At 38.3% G+C, this 22,362-nt stretch overlaps 1 protein-coding gene across 1 annotated transcript in view; it reads left to right on the top strand.

Moving 5' to 3' along the window:
* LOC107668910 (citrate lyase subunit beta-like protein, mitochondrial) overlaps positions 1-22,362 on the top strand; it is a 60,225-nt gene that overhangs the window by 19,158 nt on the left and 18,705 nt on the right. Inside the window, exon 2 of the mRNA XM_016460967.1 lies at positions 13,452-13,662. Coding sequence (XP_016316453.1) covers positions 13,452-13,662 — 211 coding nt within the window. The remainder of the gene's footprint in view (positions 1-13,451; positions 13,663-22,362) is intronic.

Below are 22,362 nucleotides of genomic sequence, written 5' to 3'. Positions count from 1 at the left end.
CTTTTCTTCATTTACATTTATTCATTTAGCAGACGCTTTTATCCAAAGCGACTTACAATTGGGGAATACATCAAGCGATTCATCTTAAAGAGGCAAATAGACACAGGAAGTGCTCGTCGTACCAAGTTACAAGCATTGTTCATATTGATGTTCCAAATCTGGCACATCAAGGTTTAACGCCATTGAAGTCTTATAACCATTATAGAAAGTTTAAATGTGTATGCATATATATGAATCATAATTTCAAGTTTTTCTCCTATAAAACTAGTAAAGGACATGGAATCTTCTGGTGTATGAGTTGCATTGGCTACATTTGTTGTGCTTTTATGGAGCTTTTTGTCTTTTTTGGTGCTTAACAGCCTGTAAATTCTATATGCTTTCTTTTATGGAAAAGAGCAGCTTGAACATTCTTTAAAATATTTTCTTATGTATTCTACCAAAGAAAATGAGAAGAGGGTGAGTAAATAATTAATAAAAAATGTATATATTATGAAAATAGTTTTTGTCACGAGTCAGGGCTTTCATGGCACCTTTCTATAACATATATTCAATAACATTTGTTTCAAAATATATTAAATTTAAACAAATATGTTGAAAAATTGGGGAAAAAAAGAATATGAAAGAAACTAGCTATTTCTATTGTTTCTATTTTGCAGAAGTCATAATATGTCCGTCTGGTGTATATATGTGTGTGAAGGGTGCAGATTGTTACGGCAGTCAGATGGCAAGTGTTACGTCGTGTTTAAGAGCCAATCTCTGGCCGGTGCCAGAGCGTGCTCATCCCTGCAGGTCGTAGTCTGCTGGGCTTTAGTCAGGTAGGCCCTCCATAGAGAGATGACTACAAAGGGCTCAGATCTGTCCATATGGCGGAGGGACTGAGCGAGGCATGCGTTTGAGGTGCTTTGGAGTGCAGCCAGAAGAGTTGAGCGTGGCGTGAAGACGGCAGGGCCTGTCGAGAGTAGAGGTATGACAAAGCAACGCCTGTCTGGGGCTGAGTGAGAGTGTGAGAGCCTGTGTGTGTTTGCTTCCTTTGACATGGCATATAGGTTAGATTTGTTTAGCCACCTGTGTGTGGGTGCATGCAAGAGTGTGTGGGTGCAAGTTGCATGCTTAAATGCAAACACCTGCATATTCATAATGCACTCTGGATTAGTGAATGGACACTTTGGAGTGTAACTTGTCTTGAAGCTTTTGTGCTGAGGACATGAGTACTTCAAACACTTATTGCGATGAAGTGTTCAATTACTAAGTTATTGGACTTGGACTCAGCTTGGTAAACCATAAAATGAGTAAAAATGGGTGATGCATCGACATTATTTTTTACCAAAAATGAAATCATATTCTCAGGTGATAAATTTAACCAGTCGTAGTCAAGTTATTCAGCAGTGAGCCGCCTCTCAATGTTTTTGCCTTACAAAATTAGCATATTTAAACATTTTAAATTTTTACACATTTACAAATTTTGGTCACGGTGATTTACAGTGTAGCATCGTTTACGGGCAACATTTTTTAAAATATTGGCTGAATATTGGTTGCCAAAATTTTGATGCATAATTTATGAAAATAATAGACTTCCATTGAAGGAGGGAACTGAGTTATATCTAGAGTCTGGAATATCGTAGATACTGACAGAAGCTATGTCTGAAATTGAACACTTCCTTGCTAGCAGAATGCCGAAAAAATAGTGTCCGAATTCATAGTATTCGAAAAAGAGTAGGCGAAAAGTACCCAGATGACCTACTATGTCCGCGGAGATTCTGAAGTGTGCATTTGATGGACACTTTACTATCCCATGAGGCCACAGGAGAAGATTTGTGAATAGTGACGCAACTGACGTTGGTTGGTCACATGACAGTAACAACATGGCAGATGTAGTTGTGAAGTAAGCTTAAATTCAAATGTTGCAATTTCGAACACACCAAGGGTGTGATTGTTTATTTGGTCCAGGAAATAATCATCTAGCAATCTTAAAACAACCTAATAAGCATCTTAAGCAAAAACATAGAAACACCCTGTCGACCATCAACAATACCTTAGCATCATGATAGTGAGTCTTGCACTCACATTTTCTGAAGAAAATTAAAAAATGTCACTTTTCATAGTCATTTTTGGTCATCTAAGTGATGTATGTCATCTTATGTCTTTTGTAGTTCATTTGAGTGTGTGGGAGGGAGAAAAGAGAGTGTCAGGCACGCAGAGCTTTTGGCAGCGACTCGTCAATCTTAGCACTGCTGTTTAAAACAAACTCTAATCAGTCAGCACTCTCAATCTGTGACAGTCTCTCTCTAGCCCTCCCCGGGTTTAAAGAGACAGTCACACTGATCTCTTGTTCCTCCTCTCTCTTTCTCTGTCCTCCACTCACTGCTGTGTCTAGAACAATCCCAACCACACCGCTCAAATCACACTGTTTGCCAAACAATTACTACACTTGTACGTCTCAGGCAAAGGCTGACTGTCAGTGAAATAGAATTAGTAATATTTGGCTCACCCCATCCAACTATTTTCTCAGTTTATTTGCATTCATTGTAATTCAGAGTATTATTCTAAAACTAATCATTTTGTTTTAATATATGTGACCCTGGACCACAAAACCAGTCTTAAGTCGCTGGGGTATATTTGTAGCAATAGCCAACAATACATTGTATGGGTCAAAATTATCGATTTTTCTTTTATGCCAAAAATCATTACGATACTAAGTAAAGATCATGTTCCATGAAGATATTTTGTAAATTTCCTACTGTAAATATATCAAAACTTAATTTTTGATTAGTAATATGCATTGCTAAGGACTTCATTTGGACAACTTTAAAGGTGATTTTCTCAATATTTAGATTTTTTTGCGCTCTCAGATTCCAGATTTTCAAATAGCTGTATCTCAGCCAAATATTGTCCTATCCTAACAAACCATACATCAATGGAAAGCTTATTTATTCACATTTCAAAAATTATGACTGGTTTTGTGGTCCAGGGTCACATATGTTCTATATTATTAGGGCTAATAAATGAATGAATCAAGAAAGAAAATAACAGTGAAGGAAGGAAGAATGAATGAATACTCAAGAAAGAATGAATTAATTTGAAAAGGGAATGATACAATCAATTAATGAATTAATCAAAGCTGTACTACTAAAAAACTGTTTAACAACAGATCCATGTTTATAAAAACACATTACAAATTACTTCACAAGAGATTTTCAGGAACCCCCAACAGAGAAACGAACTGAAGGGAAGTATAATCATGCTATTCAAAATAATAAAATATTGATATTGTTAATGCTACACATAAATTAATATCGTAAGCAATCCAGCATCAGTAACTGGTTGACACTCCAACATAGTATGTAGGATGTGTGGCTACTTTGGCCACATAAAATAATGTCGGAGCTGATGACATCTGCTAAATCTGCTAAATAAAGTGCAAACAGTCTACTTTTTAGAAGTTATTTTTGTGCCATTTATAAAAAAAACTCTCTCTGCCTCCTCATATTTTAAGTGTGATTCATTGACCGAAAGAGTTAAAGATGAATTTCACTGATAGCAATATTGTTTTTTCCTCAAAATATAGATATTGAGATTAATACCATTGTCCTGAATTCTTTTGGCCGTGATAATCATGTAGTGAAAATCTGATATCATGACAGCCTTGTCTCCACCTATTGCACAGTATTTCCCTGCAGAACCTCAGCGAGCAGTCAGAGACGCTCAGCGCCTCAAACAGGCCGACACCTCATAGCCCCCGCTGTCAGGTTAGTGAAAGGCCCGGATCTATTTGCATGAAATAAATAAAACCGATTGCTCGTCAAGCGTGCTGCAGTGGCAAAAGGTTTCTACTCCCAGATGCAGTCTCCATCTGTGCCTCGACCACCCCATTCTGTCGCGTTACCTCTTAAATAATTTCACTGGGGCAGTACTTTTATTAACACAATGTTTTCTCTCTCCTTTTCTCTCTTTGTCTCGCGATTTCTCTCTCTCTCTCTCTCTCTCTCTCTCTCTCTCTCGCTCTCCTTGTTCTTTTCCTCTCCACTTAAGTTGTGTCCCACTGTGAGGACATTTTATCTTAACATTGGATGCCCCTGATCACATCGGTTTGGAACTATAGGCGAGTGGATGTGGACTAATTAATAAAGTGTTGGATAATGATTGGCTAACATGGCAAGGGGCTTCTCTCACCATTGTAGCTGATGAAAAGGATGAGGTTTATTAGCGCTTGGAGAAGAGACTGACCCACTCAACTTCTCTCTCCCTCTTTTTACTCTCTGAAAACGCCCTGTCTGCCCTCTCAGTTGAGGGTTGAACTGAAAGGATGGTACACATACCCACACACACGAGAATCCAGCGCCTCCACTGTGATTTAGAGTGCCTCAGATAATGAAGCCATATAAGCCTGTTATTTGCTGTTTTACAGCTTGTTTTATGAAGGTGAGCTGACAAGCACCATACATAATGGTTCCTGTCAGTTAAACTGACAGCATTACCAAGAGAAAAGAGCCCAAAGAAATTCAGTGCTCCAGAGAATAGCCGGCCTCTTTATGTGGGCTGCTCTCCTTTGATGGCCATCAGGCTGCAGGCTATCATTTTACATTTTACGCTGACTGCTATTGTCAAGAGACCATTATTGCTGCTGAACTCTGGTTAAATTCACACCTTGCCACTAATCAATTACAGCGTTGATCCAGTAATCAGCTAAAGTTAAAGGAAAAGAAAGAGACGTGGGTTAAAAGTATAGGCTCCTCTTGGTTGCACGGGGCAGTACACGCCTCCATCGCCAGGACCTTTTGACTGGGAATGTGCAAGTTGGGATGCTGTCTGTCATCAACAGCCGAGGGGAAATGGTAGATCTTATTTAGATTTTTCAAAACTGTGATTTTTGATGTAAGCATAAGTGACAGTTTGATTAATTTTCTAGTTACTGATGCTTGCTAAGGCAAGGCTTACTATTAGGGTGGTAGTTTTTTAACAAAACTCTAATCACAAGTATTAAACAGCTTGTTGCAGTCTAGTACTTTTCTTGGTGATTAGACGATAAAACTGGCAGAAAAACATCCCTTAGACATCCCTTAGCCTCTCTTTTCATATTAACAGACCAGGACATTGAGACGTGTTTCAAAATATCTTCTTTCGTCTTCCACAGAAGAAAGTCAGTCATACAGGTTTGTATTGACTTAAATGATGACAGAATGTTCATTTTTAGGTAAACTATCACTCTGTTTTTCTTAGCAAGTTTCAAATGAAGTAGATTTATTTGCATATCATACGTTCTAAGGACAGGCACGTGCAGAACATTTCAAACCACGTTATGCATATCTCAAAATTTGTTCTTTCTGTATGCATATCTCAAAATTTGTTCTTTCTGTATGCATATCAGCATTAATCTTTCAGGCTGGGGCTGTGCGTTAGAGCATGCAAATGACCCGGTGTGATGGGGAGGCGGCCATCGTTTGGAGAGATTTTATAAAAACATGTCAAACAAATCACTCCCCCCTCTCCTCCTCGCCGGCTTGTGTTCAGATGCTCTCAGTCTTGGAGGTGACACGATTTAACTGTAAATGAAGCCCTGCCACCCATTAAAATGGACAACGCACGCTGGTTCTGGTAAAATAATCTTTTCTGTTCCAACAAAGTGTCGGGAATAAGCAGGGGAAATGTTAGTGGAGGGCATTATAATTATAAATGAGACTTATTTATTTCTGTATGCATATCAGCATTAATCTTTCAGGCTGGGGCTGTGCGTTAGAGCATGCAAATGACCCGGTGTGATGGGGAGGCGGCCATCGTTTGGAGAGATTTTATAAAAACATGTCAAACAAATCACTCCCCCCTCTCCTCCTCGCCGGCTTGTGTTCAGATGCTCTCAGTCTTGGAGGTGACACGATTTAACTGTAAATGAAGCCCTGCCACCCATTAAAATGGACAACGCATGCTGGTTCTGGTAAAACAATATTTTCAGTTCCAACAAATTGTCGGGAATAAGCAGGGGAAATGTTACTGGAGGGCATGATAATTATAGATGAGACTTATTTATTTATGTGTGGAGTCACGAGGGCCTTTTTATCAGGACGAGATGAAGGCGATCAGCTCCACATGTTGAATAGGCGAGTAGGTGGGGATGAATGTTTCTTTGGGGGTTAAAAGCTAATTGTGTTGATGCACAAAGAGGCACTTCAAAAGTCCTGGAAAAGAACAGAGTGGAGTGTCAGGAATAGTGGCGCTGTGGCAGAGCTCGCACTGTGGGAATGCATCAGAGATCGAGCTTCACCTTTTAAAGTGCCTAGAGACAGGAGCGACTTCCTCCCTCTTATTCTGTCTCTTTCTTCCTGAATATTCCCGTCTTTCCCTCAATAAAACAAGCCCCCTATCTTTTTGCGTCTCCTTCTGTCAGATTCTCTGACTGTTGCTGTTTTCTTCACTTTTCTGGCTATACTTTGCTGTCAGTCTGGTGTTGTTTCTCTTGCTCGTCCTTTTCCCCTCTGGGACAATCTGGCCCCTGAGCCGACCAGCAGTTCCTTGTGGGTTTTTTTTGTGAAGTGGGGAGGGAAGCACTTCTTGTGTAGATTTTTCGGTTCTTCAGTGTGTCACTTGGCCGTGAGTGCCATTGTCTAAGGCTCCTTTTCTCCATGCCCCTCTGCCGCAACGAGTTGTGTCTTTCCCTCATGATCAGCACTTTTGTTGCCTTTGTTTCTGGCTGTACCTCAGAAGTCCATCTCCCCTTTTATGTCCCTCCCATTCAAGCCGAAGGGAACAGTTGTGCTCTGTTGTGGAGATGTTCCACTGGATTTTCACCAGTGGGGTTTCCTTTCAAACCCTTCAAAGTGCTACAATGGAGCTCCAAAGGCCTGAATGGCTATTGCCGCTTGCACACTCTTAGTAGGATCCCTTATTTTGTTTTCCCGGAGTCAATAAAAATGCTAAGTTAAAAGCTAACCCCGTTGCCCTCCCCACACCCATCGCTTGCTCCCTCCTTTTGATGGACCCTTCTCAATTATTTCTAAAGAAAAATTAATGGGAAAATTTTCAGTGTCATTCCCGCTGTGGGTGACAATCGAACGGAACAGTCAGTTTCTCGCATTGGCGCGAATTGAAACTTTCATTTTTATGACTGCTATTAGTGCACACATCTGCAGACGTTCTTTCGGGACCGGGTAACTTTCGACAACAGGTTGTCGTTATTATTTTGCTTTGGTGTGATGAATTGGATATAGACGTTCCTCGTGCTGAAGGCAGGCAGGAGTCTTTGGTCCAGGAAACAAAACACTCTGATGCTTGACAGCTGAGCCGTCTGTAGTCTGAGCCTTTGTGTGAAGAAGAATTAGAGCTTAGAGTTTGCGGTTTGTCAGCCATTGTGTGTGTGTGCAGCTTTGCGAAAGAGAGAGAGCAAGCAACCCTTTTCCACAAGGATTACAGGTAGACGTGTAGGCCAGTGCACATAACTGCTATGACTTCACCCTCATTGTGCAGATTAGGGCGTAAAATCCACTCTAATGAGGCAGCGACAAGGGGAACGATGGAGGAGCAGAGAACATGCAACTTCTGGGATACTGTTGTCAGGGTCACCAGCCACCAGCTGATCCTGTTACGAGAGGATCAGATGTGTCTGTCAGCCCAGAGAGGGATTGGAATGGGAGGGAAGGAGGGAGGTAAGGTGGCAAAAGAGAGAAGAACGTTTCACTTTGCCTCTCTGATTATCCTCAGTGCCCCACAGTTAATTTGGCCACATATTTTAGCGCCGGCACCTTGTGTCTTCTGACTGGAAAACAAGGCTGATATCATGCTGAGAAGCAGCTTTTATTGGGATTGTTTTAGCCTGGTGCCAGGAGGAGGTGGGAGGGCAAGACAAGGCCTGGAAATGGGATAAATATTGATGACTCCTGGACCGTTTATTTCTCCACCGTCTTCCGAACTTATTTCATGTTTATGCATCACGCCATTGATTTGTTTTTGTTGTTTGTTTTTTTTAACCTTCTGTTTCATCCACTCCCTCCCACCCCATTCCTAAATTTAATTTAAAAGCCCAAACACGACAGATCCTGGAAATAGTTTGCATATTAAAAAGATGCTGATTATCGCAGAGTAGAAACACAAATCTTTAATTTTGTGCATTTTAGACACAGCTACTGCTGTTGCTGCCAGACGCTGGAAATAATTGTGAAATCTGCATATTGAAAGACCTGCGGTTGACGGTGCTTATATGTGATGTGGAAGGGGGGGTTAAATTGGACAACATATTTATCCATGGTGCCGTGTCCAGGGCTGTTTATGCATACATGAAACACAGGGGTTCAAAGGCTGAAATTCGATGCTGTAGGAAACAGACAAAACAGAAGAAAAATCTTTGTTTATTTTGTCTGGAAATGTCTTATGTTATTTTTTACGTTGTCTAAAAGGCTATTTTGTTTTTGTTGCCATCATTTGATTTCACAGCTCCTTTAAAGTGGGGTTTTAAAGAAGATTTGGCCTATTGGTTGTTTTGTCAGCGCAAGTTAAGATGAAATGCTGGTCTTTTTGTTTTATCATAAAATGCAGATGCAAGTTGCATCATAGGACTGGTGCACTTATTATTTAAAATGTCACCTACATGTTTTTAGCCAGAGTGAACACAGTGGGCGGTTAAACGAGTGCATTCTTAGTTTGTGTGGCTAGCTTACAGTATCATTATGAAAAATATAATAGCTACTTATGTCAACGTTAAAGTCGTGCAGTAAATCTTCACATCATGTCTCCTGGTAAGCTGGCATTTTGAAAGTGATGGTTTACGACCGCATACATTCTCAGACCTCCTACTTGGGGTCTAATCTCAAGTTTAGAAGAGGAAAAGGAGCATCTGAGATGAAATGTGAACATCTGAGAAATGCTAATGATCAACATTCTTTTTTAAATGCAACAGTGCAGTTTTGTAGGACAGTAATGGAGTTACAGCTGAGCAGAATCGATGTCCAAAGAAACCACCAGAGGTTTTTGTGCTGTCCCTTGGTCCTCTTATATAGGGAAGCCAGACTTACATTTAATGAGGACCAGGCCTGTCTAGAAGCATATAAAAGCAGCAAAGAGCAGAAAACCTCAGAACTCTCGCCAGTAAATCCACTAACTGCTAAGCTAACCACCCTGTTATCTTAGCCTTTCAAGTCCAGAAAAGTGAGGACTGCAGAAATGTTGTCTACATCAGGGATTGCTGAACTTATAAAATGTATATCATAGTTTAATGACAGGGAAAAATGCTGGACAGATGTAACAATAAAATGGTCCAGATTGCGTATCTCAGAAGCTCTGTACGGATCTGGCCAGGAAGGCCGGCCCTCTCCAAATGGTTCCAGAGCTGCCGTAGTGCCGTAATAACATTTATTGCTTCTTGTTTTTATTGCCCATGGTCTGTGTTGATTTTTATGTGAATTATTGTACACTTAATATTGGCCACTTGAGTTACTCTTGTGCGTATTAATTTCAGGGTTTTCTTAGCTAAGTGTGGATCCAAATGAGAAGTGGGCTAATCATGTAATCAAATAAATCACTGGGAGATAAGCTCATTTTCCTGCAGTGACTTTCGTGAAAGAATTAGTATGTTGAAAGTTGGTATAAAAATCTCATTAGCCATTGTTAAACAGGATTCCGGTTGGTTTATAATGTGAGAGTGGTATGCCACAAAGTTTTATGACTTTCATGGCTAAGTAAGCCAACATTGCAAACTACTGCATAAGCTAATACTAATTACATCTGCAGTGTTTGCATTGCTATTGTATAGCATCAGTACACTGGATTATAAGCCATGTGGAAAAACATTTAGTTTGCAATCATTTTATTTAAAGAAAAGACGAGATGTAATTTCCTTGTGTGATGTAGTTTAGAGTGTCTGTGTGAATAAGAACCTCATTCGAATAGCCCAGACATTTATATTTTTTTCCTTTGGTTGGTCTCTGTCAATCAGTTCCTCCACCAGAGAATTAAATTTCCAAGTCAGAATGAATTATAATACTCTGTGCTGAATAAAGACCCCTTAAAATGAAATAGATTTGAAATGTGCTAAGTGGACTTCGAACCACTGACCTAAGTCATTTAAATAGGGTTTTCTATGTCGATTATCCAATTTATATTAAACCCATTACTACATTTGATTTTTTTATCTTAATTTTTGCCACCATAAATTATATATTTTTTGCAACACAGATTCCAGATAAATGTTTTCTAGAAATTCGTTCAGTTTATTTTTTCAAATTAAAATCCATAAAGAAATAGTTCATGCAAAATGCGCATTCTGTCATATTTTACTCATTCATGTCATGCCAAACCTGTATGATGCATTTCTTAAGCAAAACAGAATATTAGGGCCCCAAAAGTAACATTGGTTGCCATTTAATTTCATTGTATGGATAAACAATACCACATTTTTGTTTCACAGAAGAAAGTCAGTCATACAAGTTTGGAATTACTTTAGGGTGAGTAAATGATGGCAGACTTTTTTTATTTTAAGGTGTCCTTGTTACATGTACTTATTATTATATTATAGTAACAATACATTATGCATAATTACATGCAAGTAACCCTAATCCTAACCCTAACCATACGAGTACATGTAGTTAATTAATATTACTCCGTACTTAAATGTATAATTGTACTTTAAACCTTAAAATAAAGTGTAACCGACTTTTTATTTTTGGGTGCGCTATTCCTTTAACATCGATAAATATACTGTAAGAAGAATGAGACCATGAGAAACACATTTGTTCTTCAGACATGAATCATCCGTTTGTGTGTGTATTGTCGTGCAGCTCGTATGAAATCTTTTATTAGAAGCCTAGAATGCATGTATTAATATGACCATGACATGGACGTGTGCGTGTCTACAGCACATGAACACACAGCCAGCGTCCTCCCCTGCTGCACACACATCATCATGCTCTCTCGCGTGAGAGGCCAGCCGCTTGGTTTTCAAAGCGCCACCCTCGGAGAACACCAAAAAACCTTTCCTGAATTTACCGACTTGTCTTTCCCTCCTCTATCTCCTTCAAACATAAAAGAGAGAGTAACAACTAAACAAAGCAAACTCCTCTCTTTCCCCGTGGCAGCTAGGTTGCAGCAAAGTGAAACCCCTACTGTGTTTAAAAAGGCATAGAGGGAGAGCAGCGCTGAATGGCGTTTCTCTATTAGACCCCTTGTACCTCCGTCAAGCGATCTGCTCCCACTCTCTTTCTCTCTCTGATAAAGATCCATCAAGGAAACCCCTCTCTTCCCCCATGGAGGTTTTTAAAAAAAAAAAATCTGCTCCTTTATGAAATCTATTCTTTAATTACGAGTGCCATCATTTTGTAAGCCTCCTACTTACAAGATCATTTATTTATTTTTCAAGTGCTCACTTAAAATGGCTTTTTAACATTTTCACCCTGCAGCAGTATGCATTGAATGTAGAAGATTTAATTTGGATCCTCCCTCCCCCTTTTGCCGTACCCATTTCTACGCCAACCCCCTACACACGTTACATGCATAATGCCCTCTACCTCCTCTGCGATTGTTCTATCCAATTTCGCTGTTTGTATTCTTTATTGCCAATCCGGGCACTGTAAGGTTTGGGGCTCTTGAGTAACAGCAAGTTCCTCCCCTCTCTCTCTCTGTCTGCATTGAGAGTGGTTTTGCATATCTCCTCCTCCTCCTTCCCCTTGTTGAGCTAGTGCCACTGACCAAATCCGAACACTATAGTATTGCGAATCCCTGGCGTGACTCTGTGTACTTAGGCCTGCAAAGTGCTCGCAGCCATAACTACCTGAATTGCTTTTAATTGCCTGGTATAGCTGCATCATCTCAGTCGACAATATGCTTGCTTGGTTCTTGAGGGCAATTGTAAGCGTGAAGGATTGGATTAAGTGGCTATTGAAGTGACTTTAGCTTCTTTTGACAACAAAGAGCAAAAGAGAATACTTCACCCCTTCACTCCCCCCTTAAAGCACTACCCCCTTCTTTTTGTCATTGCGGAAAGGAATACAGTCAACTAATACGGTCCCTTCATGTGCAATCGCAAGGAACCGTCAGGCGAAGACTGTTCCCGGCTGTAATTAGTTGTATGCGATACCAATTATTTGGCGCATTTATTAACGCTAATTGTTTGAACACCCCGACATACTGAAAAAACAATTTAAAACGTGTCTGAGCCATAACAGTGTTTATTAGTGTGTGATAAAATGTGGAAATTAAGCCATAAACGCACACCTCTATTAGCCCTGACACAGGGGAACAGAAATCTGACAGCTTCTAGAACTCATTTACCAGACAGATTTGTGGTCTTGTCTTAACTTTGTTGTGTTGGGGTATGTAATCTCTCCCAAGTCTCTTTCACATCATACTGGCTTGGCCCTAAATAGATTTATTCAGCTGTGCTTGCTAAGCCATTGTGAATTAGCATTAGAGAAGAAGCTTTTGCTCTGATGTTGTCAGAGATAACAGCCTCAGGTCAGCAGTGTTTATCCATTAGAGGACTGAAAGGAAAACAAACCTTGTTTCTTCAGTTTGTAAAGATTTGGAAGGGAAATTGAAGTTCAGGATAAGTACTTGAGATTAGCCAGAGGTTTGTTACATGTGTGCAGGCATAAAGAAAGATCAGCAAACAAATGAATGGGTACAACAGATCTCTAAAATCCAACACTTCACAAATCACAGTATTTTAAGTTTAAAACACATTATCTAGTTTAAAACGCATGTTCTTAGAAATGTTACTCTTTGTATTCATGTTGGTTTTGAAATGCTGTTTTCAAGAAAGATTTAGGCTTATTGACTTTAAACTGTCATGTGGTTTAACTATCAAGCTAAAAGTATAATGACAAATTGTCCTTACAACTGAAATACATGCAACACTATGCATTTTTATCAAAAAGTTCTATGAATTCTATTAAGGTAATATGTATATACAGTATAAGGTAAAATATATTTTTTAAATCATGAATTATTTATTTATAAATATCATTGTTTTTGTGCAGTATCACCAAATGATTTTACAACTAACATTGTCATGTCATAAAACATCAAATTATCTGATATTTTAATATGCTTACTGACCTTGACACACAGTCATGAGGGTCTGCTGGTGCCCTCTCTATGATATCATTTCCTGTTTTATTTGTTAATAGGGTGGCAGACAGTTTTCAAATAATAATACACAATCAATTTTTTTTTAAGAAATAGCATATTATACCAAAGGGTTTTTTGTTGTTGTTGTTTGTTTTGTTTTGTTTCAAGAATTTCATTCTTTTAATTAGAATATTTTTTTTATATATATTAGGAGAGTAAATGGAAAAAATGTAATGAATGATATCAAAATTACACAAATTAAAAACGTGCTTCTCATAGCCAAGGTGTATTCAAGTGATTGTATGTATGAATTGCATTTTTCATGTAAATTAATAGATGGGACAGAAAATGTGTCATGTCATTGACCCATGTTAAAATACTCATCATAAATGTTTACATTTTCTCAGGGGGATAAGTCGTCTACTTTTATCTGCGGTTCCCTGGTGTCAGTCTAGCCAGCATTCCCACCATACTCCTGGCACCTCTCTGAAGTACATACCACGCCATGGCGTCATTTACGTTCCTGGCAACGATGAGAGAAAACTGCGGAAACTGACTTCTCTGGACGTGGACTGCGCCGTTCTCGACTGTGAGGATGGAGTCGCCCTCAACAAGAAGGTACCGACCGCCCTAACCTCTCATTCTTCACCCAACACCTGACTCAAAATCCTCATCATTTAAAACTCTCTTTTTTAGCCAGGTGCTGATCCTTAATTACTCCAAAGAAAGCTACCTAAGCGCAATGCTTAAAACAAGCACATTTCTGTCCCATTATGTGCCAATAAAGGCAAAAATGCCCCCCTATCACATTCACTTGAAACAAGGGGCCCACTTCACACTGAGCAAACAGCAGGACTTCAGCAGATGCTGCAGGTTAAAAGCATTCTTGGCCCACCCACACAGCCAGCCAATTGGCCCTGTCTACCTCTCCATGAAATCGTGATTGGAGCAGGAGCTAAAAGGAGAACCGGTGGAAAGGAGTCAGCTAACAAAGGTTTTTAAGTCATGTTAATAAAGATGATTGATATGGCCAGAGGCTATTCCTGCTTGAGTGGGAAAAAGTTTGACAGGCAGCCTAAACGGTGACCCCTGAAGAAAGGTGATGGCTCCCAATGTTTTCCAACACCCACTAATTTCTTTATCACAACCAAGTGGGGGAAAAGGTTTTAAGAAATTATCCACTAAAGCTGGACTAAAGCTAGCTTAATGCTTTCAGGTCTTTTGTGTCGTTTCAGAGCTTTAGTTACAACTTGATCTATCTTTCATGGCTTTTAAGTGTCAAAAATGTGCTCAAAGGATAAAAACATTATGGCATTGTTACCATGTAAGACCTCAGCATAATGACATATATCAATGTTAATGTTGTTCTTAAATAAGAAGTATAAAAGATAAGATTGCTGAGCCAAAATTCAGTTCTTCTGTCAGGTTCTGCCCGGATAGGATTATTTTGTTAAGGAATATTAATGCTAGGTGATCTGAGAGGGGAGAAAATGGCATTAGAAAAGACGTCTCGGGTCCCCTCTTTGAGCTGAGTGGCTTTCTTTTCGCTAGCTCATGTTCCTGTCAGAGCTGATAGAATTAACACTCTCTGTAGTCTCCCAGATAAAAATGCTAATAACTCACTCTCGAAAAATAGCAATGTATTTCGCGAAGAGCCTGAAAAATAATCCCATTGCTCCTCAGCTGTTTGATGGTAAATCTGTCAAGACTACAAGCACTTACAATCCTTCGTACAAGTCGCAGTCAATTTTAAAGACCATATGTTAACTTTAAAGAGCCTGGCATGGTATGGGGAAAGCTGTGATCCATTATTTATTTGCTAACACACAACTGCGTAATGTAAAAATGAGTTATTAACTCAATAATAAAACACACTTCGCTCCTCTGCACCCGCTCTTTCACTTCCCACACTCTCAGCTGTTTTCCCCATCCTGGCAATTGGAAATCCATGGTGGTTTCTGTATACCTATAGATAGATGTTTTATTTTTCGTGCTACTAAATGAAACTACTCCCGCAGCTCAGTTACTCTTTTATGGGCCGTTGAGGAGGATGGAAAGGAATGCATACTGTACATGTGCACAGGTTCTGAGGACTTTTTTTTCATCGAGGCACTGATTTAACCAAGGTGTTCCTGTAATACTTCAGTGCTAAAATGCATTCAGATTGTGTCATTATTCAAAATGATTCAGTTGTGTATAGCTGATCATTGGTAGAATCTTTGCTGTAAAATTCTAAATATTACATAGTTGGGCCTTTTGTAAATTTTATTAGAAAGGGCAAGGAGATGGAATAGGAAATACTAACTAGAGAGTTGGAAAAGCTAGATTCAAACTCGCCTGATATAAGCACCATAGTTTAATGTGTCAGATCATGTGCATTAGCCACTAGGCCACAGCTCCAACATCAAACCATTTTAATTCTAAATTAATATCCTGAGAGCCTACAGGTTAGATAGTGAACTAAGTTAAAGGGATAGCTCACCCAAAAATGAAAAGTCGTTAGCTCACCTTCATGTTGTCCTAAAACTGTACGGCTTTCTTTTTTAATGTATAAAATAAATACTGGTGACACTTTACTTAAAGTCTTAATGTACAATGCATTATAAAGGGTTATTAAAGGGTATAATGCATTATAATTATTCATAATGTTAGTCGTAATACATTATATCTTGTTGGAAATATTATAACTGAATTTAAAATGCATAGTATAACAATGAATTGATAAGTGTTATAATGTATTATCTGTTGTTACAATTATTCATGAGATTGTACAATGCATTACTAGGCATAATTAATGCATTAAAACACTTTTATAATGCATTATACATAAAGGATTTAAGTAAAGTGTTACCGAAATATTCTGAAGAACATTGGAGTCCAAACAAAAGAATAAAAAAAGTCACAAGAAAGTCAGTCATACAAGTTTGGAACGATGTTGGGGTAAGTTAATGGTAACTTACGTTTCAATTTTGATTAAACTATCCCTTTAACTTGTGGAAGAATTGTTTATTCTGATTCTTTTTTTATGAAATTTTAACTTAAATTAACTAATTATTTATTGAATACAGAACCTACATAAAAAAAAAAATTTTAATTGAATACTAAACTTTCTTTGGATGTATTTTTAACCAATATTTGTGTTGTATGTATTATATGCTTTTTAGAGTATTGTGCTGTTAGCTTAGCAACATGCTAACGTCAGACTCTACTGAAATCAATTGTCAGTTGAGTTTTCCATGCAGAGCGCTACTTGTGTGCCACAAAGAGTTGCTGCCTATGTAGAGCATTCTGAATTAGTCCCTTATGAGTTTCCTTAGATTTTGGGACATTTTAGGGTCATTTAGTTCTTTTTCATATTGTTATTTTTGTCCTTTCATAAAAACCGATATACGATCACAAAACATGGCACGTGTATGTTGTACACTGATAAATGAGGAAATTGATGAATGAGAATTGTTTCTTTGTTTTAAATGGGTGATTGGATCTTGTCTGTGTGCCATAAGCATCATTGTTGTGCCCCCATAGCAAACAGTGCCAATCCTTACCCTGTTCCCCCCGCTTGGTGCCATGTGACAGACGGTTCAGAATACTCAGTGACTGCCACTGCCACTCAGGACCAAGGCTTAACTCACACACTTAGTATTTAAAAATATCTCTCCTTACTGATAAGGAGGGGTAGGAAGTCGTCCTTTTTTCTCCTCCAGCAGGGGCTGATGGCTACACCTGTCTTTTTTTTCGCTCCGGGGGCGAGTTTGTTTATTTGTGTGTTTTGTGGCAGAGATGCCCTATAGACTGCGGCTCAGTTTGGGGCATTCCACTCAACGCCTCCTTTTCCCCCCTCTTCTTCCCTGCCCGCCTCCTCTTTCTCTCTGTGGCAGCCTCGCTCCGCACTGCCCCCCTCCCAGCTCCAATCCCTGGAAGTTTGGAACTAATGAACTGACTGCTGAGCTGCCGCCACGGAGCTTGGTCCCAAACTATACTGTACTTCACACTCGATTTATTCTCCAGATGGCAAGACTACGCAGCCCTGCCGGGAGGGGCCACCTCTTCCACTGAAGTGTGAAAGTGGACGGATGTTGTTTTCGGATCCTCTGTGATCAGCTCCGAGCTCCCTCAAACCACCCGGCACTGTATGTAGAGAATAAATCCCCCTGCTAACAGGCACACTCGAGCTGTGATGGCTGTCTGTATGTTTGTGTGTGTGTGTGCCCTTGTTGCTTTTGCTAAGGTGCAGTGTCACTGGCATTGGCACTTGTGTTATCTGATGCACTCACCTGCGGGTGGTGGTGGCTGATGCTTGGAATCATGACAGTTATCCCTGCTCTTTTTTTATACCTTTCTCTCCCTCTTGTTCTTACTGTCTCTACACTCCTACCCCTTTCTCATTTAGTCAGCAAAGCTGCAAAACATCTTGCTAAGCAACAGGTTCGCTGGTTCTGCCCAGTCTGATGGAGATGTGTTTGCTTCTCAAAAATGATTTTGATGCTTTGTAAGATCCAGATCTCAGGTTTTTGGGGAAGCTGCTTTAAATAATAGCTTGGTTTCAAATATTTAACCTACAGTCAAGCTACATTTGAAAAAATTTGCTTCATTACAAGCTGCTACTAAAAAGTTGTTAACCAATTTGTAGCTATTTATTAATTCCATTGTATATGTGTAACATTTGAAATGTTTAACCAATGATATAATTTTATAATTTTGAGTTCTTTGAAGGAATGGAATTTGACTGGAAAAACAAGGACTTTTTAATTATTTTTTTTATGATCTTGATTAAGGTGAATAATAAATGTGAACAGATTAACTGTTAAAAACTTTGGGATCAGTACAATTCTTTTTTGATCAAAAGTGACAGTAAAGACATTTATAATGTTACAGGAGTTTTCTATTCCTTTTTCTTTTGAAGTTTCTATTCATCATCAAATCATGCCAGGAGGCAGCAAACTTTCTTCAACATTAATAATACTACTACTAATAATAATAACAGTAGTAATAATAATAATAACAACAGTGTGTTTACTGAGCATCAGACCAGCATATTAGGATGATTTCTGAAGATTCTGTGTTACACTGAAGACTGGATTAATGGCTACTGAAAATGTAGCTTTGCCATCACATAAATAAATTACATTTCGAATGTATCCAAAAAGAAAATGGTAATTTTAAATTGTTATAATATTTCACAATATAACAGGTTTTTTTGTTTTGTTTTTTTTTGCATTTTTGATCAAATAAATGCCGCATTGGTGCACATAAGAGACTTTCAAAAGCCTTAAATGGTACCGACCCCAAACCTTTAAACAGTAGTGTAAATCAAGCTCAAAGGAAAGTTAATAACACAAAGATATTAATTGACTGTAAGTGTGTGATTTCTAAGAGCTCAAATGTTTTGACTGTCACAGCAGACTGTCATGTCATGTGTCTATATTGTGCCATTTGTTCTTTTCTTTATCAGCCCTGGTGGTGGCAGTAGATGAAATGATTTGGGGAAAAGAAAAGTCTCACATGGCTTATATTTTAACATATGCAATCAGCATGTCATATATCAGCTGTGACTTGCAGTAAAGTTCCATAGCAGTGGCTCCCTGTGTGAGAACGTTTCTGTTATATTTTTCTCTAGTATGCATTCACAAGTACAGTGTGCATTTTCTGTTTGTCAGGACTGGCTTAATAATACACACTATTGTAGTCTTGAATTTCAGTCTGAGCTCATTTGAAAGTGTAATACTTTGGCTTCCTGTCAACATTCCCAATTTACCATAATCTATGCAACCAACTGTTATCTGATATAGAAGCTTAAAATGCAATGCCGGCATTTTGAAGTAATCTAAGATTTCCTCCGCCACACTCTCACTGGGTCGGTTCAAAGAGGGAGTGCCACGATGCATTGCAATAGTGTAGATTTAGTGAGCGTTAGTGTAGTCCACATCAAATTTAGCCTTTGAGCTCATTTGAGCTGGGAGGTTGCTTAAGAAAGCTGTCCTGGTGCTCATGGGTGGCTTTGATGTGATCAAATGTCAGCATTTACTTATCCTCATGCCGTACAAACCTGTAAGACTTCCTTTCTTCTGTGGAACACAAAAGGAGACGTTTAGCAAAATGTTCACGCTGCTATTTTCCACACAGTGAAAGTAAATGATGACCACATATAGCAAGCTCCAAAATATGTGAGCATGCTTTATGTGAGGAAAAGGCAGACATTTAATCACTTAATGTGTCACATTTGAAAATGTGCATATTAAAATTTTCACCAAAATAAAACTTTCTGTATGTTATTGTGCTCTTTTTTATTTTTGGACCTCAGCAATTCTAGTTTTGTTATATAAAAAAAGGAATAGCTTGTACATTCTGCTGAACGTCTCTTTTTGTGTTCCACGTACAAAAGAACATTGTGCAGATTTTGAATGACATAAGGGTGACTAAATTATTACAGAATATTTATTTTTGGATGAACTATTCCTTCAAGTAGAGTGGGCTCTCATCAAAGTGCAGCTGAGGAACGTTCTAGAGGAACACAGGCTGCTATACTGCCAAGAGAAACAAACGATCTGCGATCTGAGGCATTCACACAGAAAATGGATCCCCAGCATTAGTGAACACGAGATGCCACGAGATGTGACAACCAGTGCAGTTTTATGTCATTGCCGTGTCTTGAGGTCCCAGGAGTGAATAAGCACAAGCGCAAATGAGAAATGAGAACCTTAGAGGGTAAACTCTTCCTGTAATTTTAATGTTCATGATGTGTAAAGACTAATGACACACATCTGTCTACTGTGAATCCGGTGGAAGGAACCAGAGTAAGCCAGCATAAGCCATAATATCTCATTGTATCTCTCATAATTTGCAGCCATAACATGGAGATCTGTCTTCACGTTGTCACCGGGAAAAGGATGCATGCCAAACATAGCTGCTGCATTATATGCAACCAGACACTCGTACGTTATGCCTGATGCATCTAACTAAGATAAGTCATGAGATATGTGTAAAGAGTTTGCTGTGTGTTAGTGAGATCTACTTGATCTGGGAGGATTTCTCTGTCTCACAGTATGATGAATGTTTATGAGAGGGGTTGATTTATAATGGCTTCATTCAGGATGAATGGATACATGTGCTCTGAGCAGAATAATAACACATGATTGGAGATAGGCTCCATTATAAATTTGATTCAACAAGATTACATATGACAAAGACTATGCATCAACTTGATTTATGTAGGATCTATTATACAGCATCAAACACTGCCTTTTATAATGCAAAGAGATAATTTAAGTCCTTTATCTAACACATTAATACATATTGTTATCTTATTTTAATCTAATAGTGCAAATCAGCAATTTAGTAGTAGTAGTAGCAGCAGTGGTGTCTTTTTTTTTTTTTTTGCTTGACATAATGTGACTTGGTAACACTCTCATGGTTTGTGTTGGATTAATGCTAAATTGTATAAATCATAACTGACAAATTGTCCAGCTGATGAAATGTTCCAGCTTTTTAATCATTATTTATTGCATTATGACATTCACTGGATGTACACATATGCTGTAGTTAAAGACTGTTAACCATTTAAATACTTTTATAGTTTGTATTACTTTCATTTTCATTTTAATTTTAGTTAAGTTTTTATTATTATTTTTTTCAGTTATTTAATTCATCAAGTTAAACTAAATTAAAAGAAATAATGTATTGGCAACTATCTGAAGTACATTTTAGTTATAGTTTGTAGTTAGCTATAATAACCCCTCTGTGATTCATTGTGTCCAATAGCATATTGTTGTTGTAATTATTATTGTTATTATTCTATTATTATTATTATTTTTATTATTATTATTATAAGCTCTCCCATGCTTCACATGGTACACTTGAAATGGAAAGGTAACTTTATAACACTCTGGCAGCAGGTGTGAACCGCTCTAATGGTCAGAAAATTGAAAGTCAGTTACTTCCAACACTCCTTGTACCCCATGTACTCCATGTAATGCCACTTTTTAACTCCTAGCAAATAATCTGCTCCCTTGTCAGAAGAAACTGGGTTAAAAAAAACACCTTTGTGTCTGAAATCTACAGAACATGGCCAGATAGGCATCTGGGTTCATATTTAAAAAATCCAGATTGTACCACATTTTCGATGAATAAGAAAATGTTTCATGTTACTCTTACCTGTGTTTTTTTCATGTTGTGTTATATTCTCAAAAGTATTAGAGATGTTAGATAAATTTTCATCAAATTAAAATAAATCAGAATTAAGAATATTTTTTACTATTTATATATTTTAATATATGTTACTATTTTTTACTATTTTCTTTACAAAAACAACTGGTCCAACCCTGTATATAGTGTGACTGCCTTCGTCAAACTTTTGTTGTTGTTTATCATTTTAGTACATTTAATTGTGTTGTTCATTTAATGTATATTGCTTTAAGATTATATGCAAAATGTTGGTAATAAGGTTCTGAAAATTCCAATATAATATAATTTTAAAAGGAAAATAAAACCACTTATATAATATCTAGTTTGACCTCAAACCAGCATTTTAAGCACAGAAATTAATTCACAGAAATGTGCTGGGAAAAAAAAATCTATTTGGTACCCTCTTTGTGGAAACTTTCATATCTGGTCTACCGTTATTATTGCAACACAACTAAAAACACTTAAACAATCATAAAAGTTACAAAGATCTTTACTTTGCAATGTGTAGTGTTTTCTGTTTATCTTTGAATAAAACAATTCTCTCAAGAGTTGCTACCTATAAAACTTTGATACAGTACAAAACCCTGAGAAAAAAACTTAGCTCAGTCGTTTCCCTAGAGGCACAGAGATCCTTCTGTTCCCACTTGCATCACAGGCTTCGATGTTTTTCCTTCAGCACTTCAGTAGCAGAAGAGACTCTCACATGCAGCCTGCATCACAAGGCTACACTGTTGGCACATTGTTAAGGATTATTTGTTTAGGTTGAAGTTTTCACTGGCACAGCTATCAAAAGTGTAGATTGTGTTGCTTAAAGGCCGGTAATGATGACAGACATTTCAAGTACTTTGAGAACTGAAATAAATAGCGCCCACGAACAGCAACTGTCAGAGCCGATCCTAGACTTCTGGGGGCCCGATGCAAAACTAAGAATGACGAGTTATGAATGAATGAAATGCCTTTGTCCGCTTGAGAAACGGTGTCTCTTCCTCGGCTCGGTACGCTTTCAACTCGTTTTTTTTTTTGTCTCGAGTATGACATTCACGTTTTACGTAGAAAGGGCGATAGCGCACCGCATTAAAAGAAATGACATAAGCAGTTTTCATAACCGCTGGCCAAATTCAAAAACGAAACTAAAAT

This window comes from Sinocyclocheilus anshuiensis, unplaced genomic scaffold, assembly GCF_001515605.1.
Source record: "Sinocyclocheilus anshuiensis isolate Anshui unplaced genomic scaffold, SAMN03320099.WGS_v1.1 scaffold136, whole genome shotgun sequence".
NCBI lineage: Eukaryota > Metazoa > Chordata > Actinopteri > Cypriniformes > Cyprinidae > Sinocyclocheilus > Sinocyclocheilus anshuiensis.
Note: the sequence above shows the minus strand (reverse complement) of the source record. Positions and strands in the feature narration are given on the sequence as shown.